Source organism: Mustelus asterias, chromosome 10 (genome assembly GCF_964213995.1).
Source record: "Mustelus asterias chromosome 10, sMusAst1.hap1.1, whole genome shotgun sequence".
In the NCBI taxonomy this organism is placed as follows: domain Eukaryota; kingdom Metazoa; phylum Chordata; class Chondrichthyes; order Carcharhiniformes; family Triakidae; genus Mustelus; species Mustelus asterias.
In genome coordinates, this window is record NC_135810.1 from 106,443,031 (window position 1) to 106,457,701 (window position 14,671).

The window sequence follows — 14,671 nt, forward strand, 5'->3', positions numbered from 1 at the left end:
ACAACACGAGGGTCCACATGTATGCTGATGACATCCTGCTCTTCCTCACTATCACCTGTCTCAAATCCTCCACTATCTTAGTTGGCATACTGTTTATCTGATTTCTGCTTTACATTTATCCAGGGAATGTGGGTGTCACTAGTAAGGCCAAAGTTTGTTGCCCACCCCTAATTGCCCTTGAGAGGGTGGTGGTGAGCCATCTTCTTGAAGTGCAGCAGTGTTGGAGTTAAATCCATGTGCTGTTAGGCAGGGAGTTCAAGCATTTTAAGCAGTACCAATGAAGCAACGGTGAAATATTTCCAGACAGGATGGTTCTGTGACTGAAGTAAAAATTTCCTCTAACTAAATACTGGGAAAAACCAAAGCCATTTGCCAGAACTTTATGGCAGTTCAGACCGGCGGGGTCTGCTGGTCCCGCCAATAGCACACCCCAGCCACGGGTTTCCTGGCGGCGAGGAGTGCATTAAAGGGAAAACCCCGTTGACAATGGCAGGGCCAAAAGATCCCACCGCTGACCAATGGTGGGCTGCCTTCTGCTGCCATGAATCCCGCCCATTGTCTTCAATCCCTGTTACAACCTCAGTAACCTAAATATTGACCCCCATCCACTTTCTTGACCAATGCTGTGAGGCTGAAGTAGATCATTTGCAACCTTAGTGTTGTACCTGACCCAAAGGCGAGTTTCTGATAACATATCTACTCCATCACCAAGACTACCTACCCCCAAGTTCTTTGCACAGCCTGATTCTGTCCTGCCTCAGCTTAGTTGCAGCAGAAACCCTTTTCCATACTTTGGTTACCTCTAGATTTGACTAGTCCAATGATTTCCTGACTAGCCTTCCAGTTCATCCAAAACTCTGGATCCTATTCAATTATTATCCCTGTGCGTGCTAACCTACATTGGCTTTGAGTCAGTAATGCCTCAATTTTAAAATTCTTATTCTAGTTTTCAAATCCTTCCATGGTCACACTCTTCTCTATGTAGCTTGCTTCTACCCAATTTTGATCTATTTCACATTCCCAACTTTAACCAATTCAATCATTGGTGGTTGCGCATTCTGTTCCCTCGGCCCTAAGTTCTGACGTTGTCTTGCTTATCCTCTCCACCTCTCTCTTTTAAGAAGCTCCTTATAACCTGCTTAACTGTCCTAAAGCCTCCTTATCCTAGCATGGGTGAAGTGCCTTTGGATGTTTTACCATGATTAAGGAGATAAATAAATGCAAGCCAATGTTGTTGTAGAAATGTACAATGGCAATAGTAATTCAATAGGGCCAGCACATTTGGCTGTTGAATTCTCAAGTATACATTAAACCACAGAAGGATAATTGGAATATGACAAGAAATACAATGTGGGAGGAATGATGAACAGAGTTGGTTTCCAGTTCTTCCTAAGGGTTTGATACAATCTAGGTATTTTGTTTTTATATTAAAATAGTTATATTGAGAATTATATCTGATCAATGCTTTATTGAATCTAAATTTGATCTAAGCATAACCATTGAATAAATAGCTCAAAAATGACTCTTTAGTAAAGTGCTTTGATTGGCTAATCCATTTCACAAAATGGTCAACATAATTTTTGCATTTATGTATATGCATTTTGATATTCCTTGCTCAAAGGTTTATTGTCTGTTTGCTCATTTTTGCAATTCCTCATCTCAATAAATTACTGAGCTGACTTTTGTGCTGACTATTCCAGTTTTCCAGTATTTGTATCTCATTGCCTTGAACTTTCTCATTTCAATATCTTTTGTTTGCTTTTTCCTTGGAATTGTCCTTCCTATTTTATTTGATACAATTCTACTAAAGTTCCCATTTACTGGCCTTTGATAAAGCTGAAAAAGAAAAAAGACCTTTAGTGTGCTGCATTTTGGCCTTCTGGGAGTATCTACTGCACTCTCGTTAAAATAGCTTCTGTGTCAAGCCTTTGTTTCACCCAAAGCGATCTTAACGGTCACATGACTACACTGGAAGCAGCAGCAGTGCACAAAGACATTTCTGCAAACAGTTACAATGCTACTTAAAGAGACAATGAATTTGTCCTGGGTCTTATTTCAATTAGTGAATTGACAAGAGTCCCCCAGACCACACCTGCACAATAATGGATGCACCTACAACACGCAGCCCATGCATCAAGACTGATCGGTGACAGAAACCCCAAGGATAGTGCTACTTTCTACAATGGAGGGGCTGGGACAACTGACATTGAGGATAGGAAACCCTGCCTCTCCACCAAAACACTATAAAGCAGTTTACATAGAAAAAGTTTGTCCAAACGTTTTGCTTGGAAGGGCAAAATTTGCATATTTTCTGCTCGGGAGGAGGGGCATTTTTGCATATTTTATCCTCACTCAAGGGGTTGATGAGCAAATTTCAGAAAAATAATGTTAGGCACAACATGAGACACATAACTACACTTTGACCTATCTTACATAAAAAGGGCAATCTCACCAAAAAAACTCTAAGTGCCGAACGAGCATGAGAACAGGAGAGAATCGTGCCATTGTTTTGGATGAGCTCCCAGTCGCAATCATACGGCACTTAGAAAAAAAAAGCCCAGATGTGATTCTCGCCAGTCAGGGGAGGGGACAAAGCCTATTCTCGCCAGGAAGCCAGCTGCTAAGCTCTAGGGATGCCATTGCACAGGTGCCCCGACCTCCCAGTGTACTGTGTACACACAGTGTACTGGGACACAGTGCACTGGGAGATCTCCTGTCACCAACCCTCCCGATAATTGCCACTTTGGACATTGCCGATCCTCACCCCCCCCCCCGAACGTCATTCTGGTTGATGCCAAACCCCCCCCACCCCCCCGATCGCTATGAGGACCTCGACCAGCCAGCAAGAAGGTAAGTGCAAGTGAGCCCGGGACTCACTAATCATATTTAAATGGACACAAAACTGATTTCGCTGGCAAATCATTGCTAGTAACATTGCAAGAGCCAAAAAACCAGGTGTGAACCAGTTTTTCGCCTCTCGCCCTATCTTACTGGCTCATCACATTGATCGACTGACGGGATGAGCCGGTAAGATCACCCCATAGTCTCTCTAGATAAGGTAGGCCACACACACCAGAAGCCAGCAACGTCGCAACAAGTATATGAAACAATGTCAGCTTTTCCAGGACTGTACTTGCACTCAATACATGCAGTCAAACAAAACAGCAAATTTCAAGACTGACTGAAATTATGCCACATACTAGTTATGCCCTTACTTACAGCTGGCATTTGATTCACAAATTATTGGCTAACAACTCTGTTCATTTTATATAGGTGAGATCTTACCACCCATTTCACAATAGGGAGAACTTGACTTACAGGAGGGCCTCTCCTTGCCTTATAGTACAAGTCCATCTGAAGCAGTGACATAGTGGTATTATCACCGGATCAGTAACCCCGGGTAATACACTGGGGACCAAGGTTCAAATCCCACCACAAGTGGTGGTGAAATTTGAATTTTAAAAAACTCAAATTAAAAGTCTAGTGATGACCATGAAACCATTGTTGATTGTCACAAAATTCTATCTGGTTCATTAATGCTCCTTTAGGGAAGGAAACCTGCCACTCCCCTACTCCACATCATGACTACTTCAGACCCACAGTAATGTGGTTCACTTTTAAATGGCCTAGCACGCCACTCAGTTCAAGGGAAATTAGTTTAAAGTTTATTTATTCGTATCACAAGTAGGCTGACATTAACACTGCAATGAAGTTACTGTGAAAATCCCCTAGTCACCACACTCCAGTGTTCGGGTATGCTCACGGAGAATTTTAGCTTGGCCAATGCATCTAACTAGCACATCTTTCAGACTGTGGGTGGAAACCGGAGCACGTGGAGGAAACCCGCACAGACACGGGGAGAACTTGCAAACTTGGCACAGAAAGTGACCCAAACCAGGAATCAATAAATGCTGGCTCAGCCAGTGACTCCCACATTTCATAATTGAATTTTTAAAAATCACTCTAGTCAGTGGCCTGAATGCTTCCCATTCATTCTTAATGATGTGGAAATTATCTGTGGATGCTGACTTCTTAAGTGGCAGTGAGTGACTTTGCTGCAGTCTTTGCAGGTGGGAACCAAACTTGAAAGTATTAAATCAAGGTTCCTCTGGATGGAGCCACTGGATAAATGAGAAAAGACTGGAATTTCTTTCACTTTATTATTACTTTTGACCACACACAGCAGACTAGGGATTTCAATACAAATGACTGCTATTGAAGTACATGGTCTCAGTCCTTTTGTAACTTTGAGGCTCATAGGCCATTGAAGCTCCAGGGTGGTTGCGGAAATGGCTGGGTAGTATCCTAACACTGCCCCCTGGCACCCTGCAAGTGCTGAGAGGCATTTTGTGACTCAATAGCGAGATGTCGTTCACTTGGGGGAGAGGAAGTTGATACCAGCAAGTGGGAAGGGGGGGTGTCAGCCGGTACCTAGAAGGAGGAGGTGGTATGTAGAGTTGCCTGGATATCAGGGCACTCTTGCTGCCGTCATTAGGTCCCCATTGCAAACAAAAATTCTAAGTGTCGGTGAATTCAGGGAGAATCTCCCATGCTCCAAAAATATTTCTGAGTATGGGTGAATTGCGAACTGAATTGTACCAAATCACCCAGCAGGAATCTCACCGGTCTTCCCGCTGGGGACAACGCTTCGAAATTTTTCAGGAGAATTCCTGCATTAGTATGGAGCAGTAGATATGCGGCCATGCACAGTACATCACATTAGTGAATGCTTTAAATGGAATAAGATTAACATGAACAAGGCTTGATAGCAAAGCAGGCACACCTGCTACTGATGCAACCCATATCGCCTAATCCAGTATGATTGTCCACCATCTACAAGGCACAAGGCAGGTGTGTGATGGAATACTGTGCCCTTACCGGGATGAGTGCATCTCCAACAACATCAAGAAGCTTGACACCATCCAGGAAAAGTAGCCCACTTCATTGGCATCCCATCCACCATCCTCAACATCCACTCACTCCACCACAAAAGCACAATGGCAGCAGTGTATACCATCCACACGATGCTAGATGGCAGCTCACTGAAACTCCTTTGACAGCACCTTCCAAACCTGCAACCTCTGCCATCTAGAAATGACAAGGGCAGCAGATACATGGGAACACCATCACCTGCAAGTTTTCTCCAAGCCACTTACCATCCTGACTTGCAACTGTATCACTGTCCCTTTACTGTTGCTGAGCCAAACTCCTGGAACTCCCATCCTCATAGCACTGTGGATGCATCTACACCTCAAGGAACACAGCAGTTCAAGAAGGCTGCTTACCAACATCTTTTTTATTCAATCCAGGTATGTGGGCGATGATTTATTGCCCATCCCTGATAGCATTTAAGAGTCAATCACATTGCTGTAGATTTGGAGTCACATGTAGGCCAGACCGGTAAGGATGACAGATTTCCTTCCCTAAAGGATGCTAATGAACCAGGTGGGTTTTTTTTTACCGACAATCAGCAATGGTTTCATGGTCATCATCAGACTTTTAATTCCAGACGTTTTTTATTGAATTCAAATTCCTGCCATGGTGGGACACAAACCTAGGTCCCCAGAGCATTACTCTGGGTCGCTGGATTACTAGCCCAACGACAATAGCACTGCACCACCACTTCCCATTCACAAGGACAATTGAGGATGGGCAATAAATGCTGGCCTAGCCAGCAATGCCCATAGGGCAAGAAAGAATAAATAAGAAGATTTTCAATAAAGAGGTCACATACTGATTAATCTCTCCCCTCTTCCTAAGCTCCTGTGTTGAACATGTAGCATTCATAGATAACATTAGTTAGAGAGGGTTCAAAGTGGACCTTCTAGGCTTCCAAAGCTTCAAAACAAATGGATTTTCTGGGATTTATTGAGTTATAGACTGTAAAACAGCTTGCACCACTTTTCCCAGCACTGATATCAGAGTTGCTGCTTTTAGTTGTTCAGGTATTTTGCTTAACTCTGTGACGGTTTATAATTCTGAGATTGAGACTGGAAGAATCTCCAATTTATTTTGAATCTCCCTTCATCTCCATATGAGTCGGTACTGGAATATTCAAAGCCAAATATGCACACAGTAGTCAATGCCCTGTACAATGTTGCAGTCTGAATTTTTAAACTAATCTCTTAATTAGTGGCTGCCTCTCTTTTGGCTATGAAAATCCATTCAAGTTCGTCTGCACAGTCCTGACACCACCTTTCATGCGATCATTAAAATGGCTTCTGCATGAAGTCTTTGTTGGAACCTCAATGGTCAGATGACTCTGACACTGCAAGCAGCAGCATGCAGAGACATTTCTGCAAACTGAAAGGACCATATCTGCACCATGATGGATGTAGCTGCAACACACAGCCCATGCCTCAAGACTGATCTGTGACAGCGACCCCAAGGATAGTGTTACTTTCCGCAATGGAGGAGCTACGACAACTGCCATTCAGTTCTTGAAATAGGAAACCCAGCCTCTCCACCAAAAAACTGTAAAGCCGTTTACATAGAACAGGCTTGTCCAACCTCTTCACTCAAGGGCCCATATTTGCATATTTTTCTTAATCAAGGGGCCGTTAAGCAAATTTCAGAAAAATAAGGTTTGACACAACAATAAACTGAAGTTCAAAAAACATTGAGGTTTTATGGAATGAAACTATTGCTGAGCAAAAGTACAGCAATGTCATGGCATTAAATTGTTGAAAGAAAATGAAAATAACCAGAGTGTGAGAGGATCAGTGTATGAAGGTGGATGAACGTGAGTGGATTTGTGTGTATGTATTGCTGGTGGTGCAAATGAATGGGAAACCCGTGACTGGGTGTAAGGCAAAATCACATTTACCCCCACATACAGTCTCTCACACTTCCCTCCACACACTCTCTCAGTTCTTCTCACTCTCACACATTCACTCAGTTTCTTGCAATCCCTTTCACATACACACACAGTCAATCTCTCACTCCCACATTCTTAACCTGGCACAATCTCCTCCCCAGGCTGCCAAAACTGCATACTCCCCATGCCTGACATGCTTGGATATCTGGACTCCCGTCCCACCATTGCTTGGCCTCAGGCTCCAGCCCATTATACCTTCACATCCCGTGGCCCGGCAGCCCTCAGCACACTTACCAATGCCAGTCTTCACTGCTCCACCAGTCAGAGACGGATTCTCTCCTTCATTTGCTGCTGCCAGCCTGCGACTGGACGAGCTGCTCCATGCAGAATCTTCCATTGAAAATCACCTCTTTGACATGAATTTTAAAAATTGACTACAGGGCCGCATCAAGGGGCTTTGGGGGCCGGACATACGTTGAACAAGCCTAACATAGAATGTACGATCTTTTATTGAATTCAGCAGTGCCAGAGCACAGAAGTAGACCTTCTGCCCAGCACTCCTCTGCACCAAGCAGCCTCCACACCCATTGTACGGTGGCATGTCTGACTTTAAATCCAGCCCAATCCCTGCAACAACAATCAAAACCACCGGTGGCTCATTTTTAAAGATTGGATTCGAGGAGCCAGGAGTTATCGAGTCTCCGTGCATCTGACCCAGGAGCGAAAATCTGAGTCTCTGAGTTCCTCTCCCCACAAACGTTGCCCTGTTGAGCATTCCCAACATTTTCTGGAGGCGATGGCCGAGCGGTATTACCGCTAGACTATTAATCCAGAAACTCAGCTAATGTTCTGGGGACCGGAGTTCGAAACCCAGACGGTGGAATTTGAATTCAATAAAATTAAAATCGGGAATTAAGAATCTACTAATGACCATGAAGCCACTGTCAATCATTGGAAAAACCCACCTGGTTCACTAATGTCCTTTAGGGAAGGAAATTTGCCATCCTCACCTGATCTGGCCTATATGTGACTCCATGTCATATGTGATGTGGTTGATTCTCAACTGCCCTCCAAGGGCAAATAGGGGTGAGCAATAAATGCAAGCCAGACAGCGATGCCCATATCCCACGACGAATAAGAAAAAAAATCGCCACACAAGTTCCCAAGCCACTTTTGTGGAGGGGAAATTGGAAAAAATATGTCGGTGCCTCTCCTTTGGTCACAATCTAGCATCAAGACTGAGTTGTCTTATGTTCAGTACTGTGTGAAAACGAGGCAAAGAAGTCATGAATGTTATTTGCAATTAATTTTAATTGGAGTGCCACTCTCTGGCGACGCCCTGTGTTACGACTCATCCCATTAAGCAGGTGAGGAAAAGTTGGAAAGCAGAGATATTGTGGTGCCTCTGGAAAGTTGTCTCCATGTTTCTGAGGGTAAAGCAAATACTGACACCTACCTCTGTGAGGAAATTTGGTGCCAATACCTGCGCAGAGCGAAGACCAACGGTCCAGCAACGCGGTGAGTAGACTTTTTGATCTCGAAGGAGGCAAAAAAAAGGGGACAGGTGAAACAAAACGATGCCTAGCTCTCAATTCTCCAGGCAGTGCTGCGGATGTTACGCGCCAAAAAACGACCCTGGCCTCAGGGTGTGAAAATGTTCGACGACAGCGGGAGGTGAATTGGTAACCGGACAGCGAAGGTGGACATGGTGAGATGGTAAAATCGGAGGCCGAGGCGGGAAGAGCCGGTTTCACTCCCGCCCCTGTTGTTTACCTGGAACTCAAAACCAAGTGACCGTTAACGGCTGCGCACGCGCACAGCACATCAAGATAGCCCTCAGGAGCAAGCTGTCCTCCTCAGTCTTCACTCTCTAACTCCCCAGTCTTCATTCTCTCCTCAGTCTTCACTCCCTCCTCCTCAGTCTTCACTCTCTAACTCCTCAGTCTTCATTCTCTCCTCAGTCTTCACTCCCTCTTCCCAACACTTACTGAGGGCTCTGATGGAAGGTCGCCGCCTCTAAAACGTTAGTTTTCCTCTCTCTCTCGAAACTCCACAGATGCAGCCTGACCTGTTGAGTATTTTCCCCTCCATCACTTGTCTTTTATTTCAGATTTTCAATCCTCCCTTCCCTCCCCTCCGTCTCCTCCCTTCCCCCCTCCCCTCCGTCTCCCCCTCTTCCCCCCTCCCCTCCGTCTCCTCCTCTTCCCCCTCTCCTCCGTCTCCCCCTCTTGCCCCTCCCCTCCGTTTCCCCTGCTTCCCCCTCCCCTCCGTCTCCCCCTCTTTACTCCCTCCCCTCCCTCTCCCCCTCTTTCCCCCTCCCCTCCATCTCCCCTCTTCTCTTCCCCTCCCCTCCGTCTTCCCCTCTTCCCCCCTCCCTTCCGTCTTTCCCTCTTCCCCCTCCCCTCCGTCTTCCCCTCTTCCCCCCTTCCCTCCGTCTTCCCCTCTTCCTCCCTCCCCTCCGTCTTCCCCTCTTCCCCCTCCCCTCCGTCTTCCCCTCTTCCCCCCTTCCCTCCGTCTTCCCCTCTTCCTCCCTCCCCTCCGTCTTCCCCTCTTCCCCCTCCCCTCCATCTTCCCCTCTTCCCCCCTGTCTTCCCCTCTTCCCCCACCCCCTCCCCTCCATCTCCCCTCTTCCCCCCTCCCCTCCGTCTCCCCCTCTTCCCCCTCCCCTCCCCTCCATCTCCCCCTTTTCCCTCCTCTGTCACCCCCTCTTCCCCCCTCCCCTCCGTCACCCCCTCTTCCCCCCTCCCCTCCGTCACCCCCTCTTCCCCCCTCCCCGCCATCTACCCCTCTTTCCCCCTCCCCTCCGTCTCCCCCTCTTCCCCCCCCCTCTGTCTCCCCCTCTTCCCCCCTCCGTCTCCCCCTCTTCCCCCCTCCGTCTCCCCCTCTCCCCCCCTCCGTCTCCCCCCTTCCCCCTCCGTCTCCCCCCTTCCCCCTCCGTCTCCCCCCTTCCCCCTCCGTCTCCCCCCTTCCCCCTCCGTCTCCCCCCTTCCCCCTCCGTCTCCCCCCTTCCCCCTCCATCTCCCCCCCTTCCCCCTCCATCTCCCCCCCTTCCCCCTCCGTCTCCCTCCTTCCCCCTCCGTCTCCCCCCCGTCTCCCCATCTTCCCCCTCTGTCTCCCCCTCTTCCCCCTCCGACTCCCCCTCTTCCCCCCCTCCGTCTCCCCTCTTCCCCCCTCCGTCTCTCCCCTTCCCCCCGTCTCCCCTCTTCCCCCCCACCTTCCCCTCTGCACCCCCCTCCATCTCCCCCTCTTCCCATCCCCCTCCGTCTCCCCCTCTTTCCCCCCCCCCCTGCTCTCTGTCTCCCCCTCTTCCGCCTCTTTGGTTCTGGTCACCCTATTATAGAAAGGATATTATTAAACTAGCAAGAGGGCAGAAAAGATTTACCAGAGTGCTACTGGGATTTGAGGGTTTGAATTATAAGGAGAGACTGGATAGACTGGGACTTTCTTCCTGACAGCGTTAGAGGTTTAGGCGTGATCTTATAGAAGTCTATAAAATAATGAGGGGCATAGATCAGCTAGATAGTCAACATCTTTTCCCAAAGGTAGGGGAGTCTTAAACTCAAGGGCATCGGTTTAAGGTGAGAGAGAAGGGAAGCAAAAGGGTCCAGAGGGCAATTTTCACTCTGAGGGTGGTGAGTGCCTGGAACGAGCTGCCAGTGGCCGTAGTAGAGGCGGGTACAATTTTGTCTTTTAAAAAGCATTTAGACAGTTCCATGGGTAAGATGGATATGGACCAAGTGGGACTGGCTTAGTGGTAAAAGCTGGGCGGCATGGCCAAGTTGGATCAAAGGGCCTGTTTCCATGCTGTAAACCTTGATGACTTGGTCAGGAATTACACTGGATTATCAATCAGCACCCTGTGAGGATGTCAAAGATTTTATATTGCATAATATATTGGTAGAAAAGCTGTCAAAAGGGAATTATCTGACGAAAGAGGTTGAAGGGCTATGTACAGGGGAGTGGCATGAGCTGAGTATCTCTTGCATAGATGGGCCAAATAACCACTACCTGCGCTGTAAGCATTCTATCTGTAAATATTCCATTGCACCAAGGCTTTTAGCTGAATGTAATGATGCCAGGTTAAAGTCCAACAGGTTTATTTGGAATCACGAACTTTCGGAGCACTGCTCCTTCGTCAAACTTGTGATTCCAAGTAAACCTGTTGGACTTTAACCTGGTGTTGTGAGGCTTCTTACTGTGCCCACCTCAGTCCAATGCTGGCATCTCACTTCATGAACGTAATGATCTCCTTGGTCTGATATGAATACCTGATTCCAGAATTGGCAAATATTAAAAGGAGGACAGAAGTTAGTGATTTTTATTAATGACTTAGAGGAGGGGGCTGAAGGGTGGATCAGTAAATTTGCTGATGACACCAAGATTGGTGGAGTAGTGGATGAGGTGGAGGGGTGCTGTAGGCTGCAAAGAGACATAGATAGGATGCAAAGCTGGGCTGAAAAATGGCAAATGGAGTTTAACCCTGATAAATGTGAGGTGATTCATTTTGGTAGGACAAATTTAAATGTGGATTACAGGGTCAAAGGTAGGGTTCTGAAGACTGTGGAGGAACAGAGAGATCTTGGGGTCCATATCCACAGATCTCTAAAGGTTGCCACTCAAGTGGATAGAGCTGTGAAGAAGGCATATAGTGTGTTAGCTTTTATTAACAGGGGGTTGGAGTTTAAGAGCCGTGGGGTTATGCTGCAACTGTACAGGACCTTGGTGAGACCGCATTTGGAATATTGCGTGCAGTTCTGGTCACCTCACTATAAGAAGGATGTGGAAGCGCTGGAAAGAGTGCAGAGGAGATTTACCAGGATGCTGCCTGGTTTGGAGTGTCGGTCTTATGAGGAAAGGTTGAGGGAGCTGGGGCTGTTCTCTCTGGAGCGGAGGAGATTGAGGGGAGACTTAATGTAAGCCTTACTTGTGGCTAATAAATAAACTTTTACTTTTACGTTTTGATTAAGGCAGAAAATTAGACAGTAAGACTCTCATCACAGAGCCAGCACTGTTCAGAAACACAAGGTCAATGTGTGACCTAACTATCGATCCTTAAAAGGATCCAACAGGCGTCAATAGTTCATCGGTCTCCTGTAAATGAGGCCTGATGTCAGGCAGACCTACCTATCCCAGTGTTGAACTCTGTGCCCAGTCTCACCAGCAGGCTGATGGGAACCAATTTCTAGGCCAAATTTGCCCATGCAAAAATCGGGCTGGGGATAATTCGAGTATTGGGAGCGGCGATCCCACCGAACGTGTAGAGAATGAGAGGTTTTTGCTTTGTTTCATATCTGCTATTTTTTTAAAGCATGCTCATTTTTTTAAAAAAAACTAATTGCCTGGTTCTCCTAATGACTGAACAGAAATTTAGGAGGCAATATAACAATTAATGACACACATGGCTCAGTTGTTTAATTGCTTGACTTCTGATAGCATCAGAAACTAATAGTAAATGTCATCCATTGGGGGTTTTGACATTTGAACGACCGTACTTCCTCAGTTTGAGGTCTGTGACTGATACAAGACTATCAGTGAACATCACATTAGCCAGCAACCTTTGTCCAGGCTGCGGTATATATTCTTGATTTCTCGAGGAATTAAGGGCTATGGGGAGAGAGCGGGTAAATGGAGTTGAAATCAACCATGATTGAATGGTGGAGTGGACTCGATGGGCCGAATGGCCTTACTTCCGCTCCTATGTCTTATGGTCTTATAAAATGATGAAGGGGATAGATCAAGTGAACGTTCAAAGACTATTTCCTCGGGTGGATGGAGCTATTACAAGGGGGCATAACTATAGGGTTCATGGTGGGAGATATAGGAAGGATATATAGGAAGAGAGTGGTTGGGGTGTGGAATGGACTGCCTGCAGTGATAGTGGAGTCAGACACTTTAGGATCATTTAAGCGGTTATTGGATAGGCACATGGAGCACACCAGGATGGTAGGGAGTGGGATAGCTTGATCTTGGTTTCAGATGAAGGTCGGCACAACATCGTGGGCCGAAGGGCCTGTTCTGTGCTGTACTGTTCTATGTTCTATGTAGTGGGGGCATGTTAGTTCCACTGGCTGGACAGCTAATGTGTGGATCAAATTTACGCCAAAAACATGAAGTCCCCACTTTGGCTGAGGTGGCCTTGGGGCTTGCCTCCTCACCCTTACCCATTGGTAGGGAGATAAAGATCTACTTCAATTCTGCAAGAACCAAATGAGACTTGGGGTGTGATTTTACCATCTCGTTGCGCCGGGTCGTAAAGTGGGATGTAAAACGATTAGTGCATTTTTCAAACGCCAGATTTCTGGTGCAGTCAGCCTCTCGCCGGAAATGGGCGAGAGGCACGTCACTGCTCGCCGGGAAAGGCTCTCGCCGGCGAGGAATAGACATGCTCTCCATGAACAGGGAGCAGTCGACCTGGCCTCGCCGGTGGAACCGGAGGTCATTGAGGCCCCCCCGGGGAGGCCGAAGGCAAGGGGGGAGAGTGGCCCTTGGGCAGTGCCAGACTGGCAGTGCGACCCTGGCAGCTGGCTACCATTGGGCTAATGGGGAGGGGCCAGTGGGGGCAGGGCTAATGAAGTGGCCAGTGGGAATAGGGCTAATGGGGGGAGGGGCCAGTGGGGATGGGGTTAATGGGGGGAGGGGCCAGTGGGGACAGGGTTAATGGGGGGAGGGGCCAGTGGGGACAGGGCTAATCGGGGAGGAGCCAGTGGGTACGGGGCTAATGGGGGCAGTGGGGGTGAGGCCAGTGGCGCTGGGCCTAATGGAGGAGGGGCCAGTGTGGGCAGGGCTAATGGGGGGGAGGGGGCCCATTGCCTCTCTACAGTGATCAGTAGGGGGCCCGCTGCCACTCTGCAGCGATTGGTGGGGGGAGGGAGAGGCAGTTCACTGCCACTCTGCAGCAATCGGTGGGGGGGAATGGAGGGAGTGAGGGGGAACTGCAGCAACTGTTTATTTCTGTCTGGTGCAAAAAGCAAAATGGGTAATAGGGCCAATCCATGGCTTACAAAGGAAATTAGAGAGAATATCCGATCTAAGAAAGAAGCATACAGATTTGCCAAGAAAAATAATTAGGTCTGAGGATTAGGAGCAGTTTAGAATTCAGCAAAGAAGGACCAAGGGATTGATTAAGAAGGGGAAAATACAGTACGAAAGTCAGCTTGCAGGGAACATAAATACTGACACTAAGAGTTTCTATAGGTACGTGAAGAGAAAGGTTGGTGAAGACAAATGTAGGTTCCCAACAGACAGAAACGGGGGAATGGATAATAGGGGACAAAGAAACGGCTGAGCAACTGAATACATGCTTTGGTTCTGTCTTCACAAAAGAGGACACAAATCAGATGCCAGAAATGTTGGAGAATGTAAGAGTTAGTGAGGGAAGAACTGAAGGAGATCAATATTAGTAGAGAAATGGTGCTGGGAAAATTGATGGGATTGAAGGTGAATAAATCCCCAGGGCCTGATTATCTACATCCCAGAGTACTTAAGGAAGTGGCTCTAGAAATAGTGGATGCATTGGTGCTCAGCTTCCAGGATTCTATAAACGCTGGAACAGTCCCTGCAGATTGGAGGGTAGCTAATGTCACTCCAATGTTCAAAATGGGTGGTAGAAAGAAAATGGAATTATAGACCAGTAAGCTTAACATCAGTAGTGGGGAAAATTCTCAAATACATTATCGAGGACTTTATAGCAGAGCATTTAGAAAGCAGTGGCAGGATCAGATAGAGTCAGCATGGATTTATGAAGGGGAAATCATGCTTAACAAATCTGTTGGAATTCTTTTGAAGATGTAACTGGTAGAGTTGACAAGGGGGAACCAGTCGATGTGGTATATTTGGACTTTCAGAAAGCGTTTG

At 47.2% G+C, this 14,671-nt stretch overlaps 1 protein-coding gene across 2 annotated transcripts in view; it reads left to right on the forward strand.

The window, feature by feature from the left end:
• Positions 1–8,192: 8,192 nt before the first annotated feature.
• Positions 8,193–14,671, forward strand: part of LOC144500098 (inosine-uridine preferring nucleoside hydrolase-like) — a 29,240-nt gene continuing 22,761 nt past the window's right edge. For both annotated transcript variants that reach the window (XM_078222874.1, XM_078222875.1), the window contains exon 1: positions 8,193–8,335. In XM_078222874.1, coding sequence (XP_078079000.1) covers positions 8,239–8,335 — 97 coding nt within the window. In that variant the 5' untranslated portion in view covers positions 8,193–8,238. The remainder of the gene's footprint in view (positions 8,336–14,671) is intronic.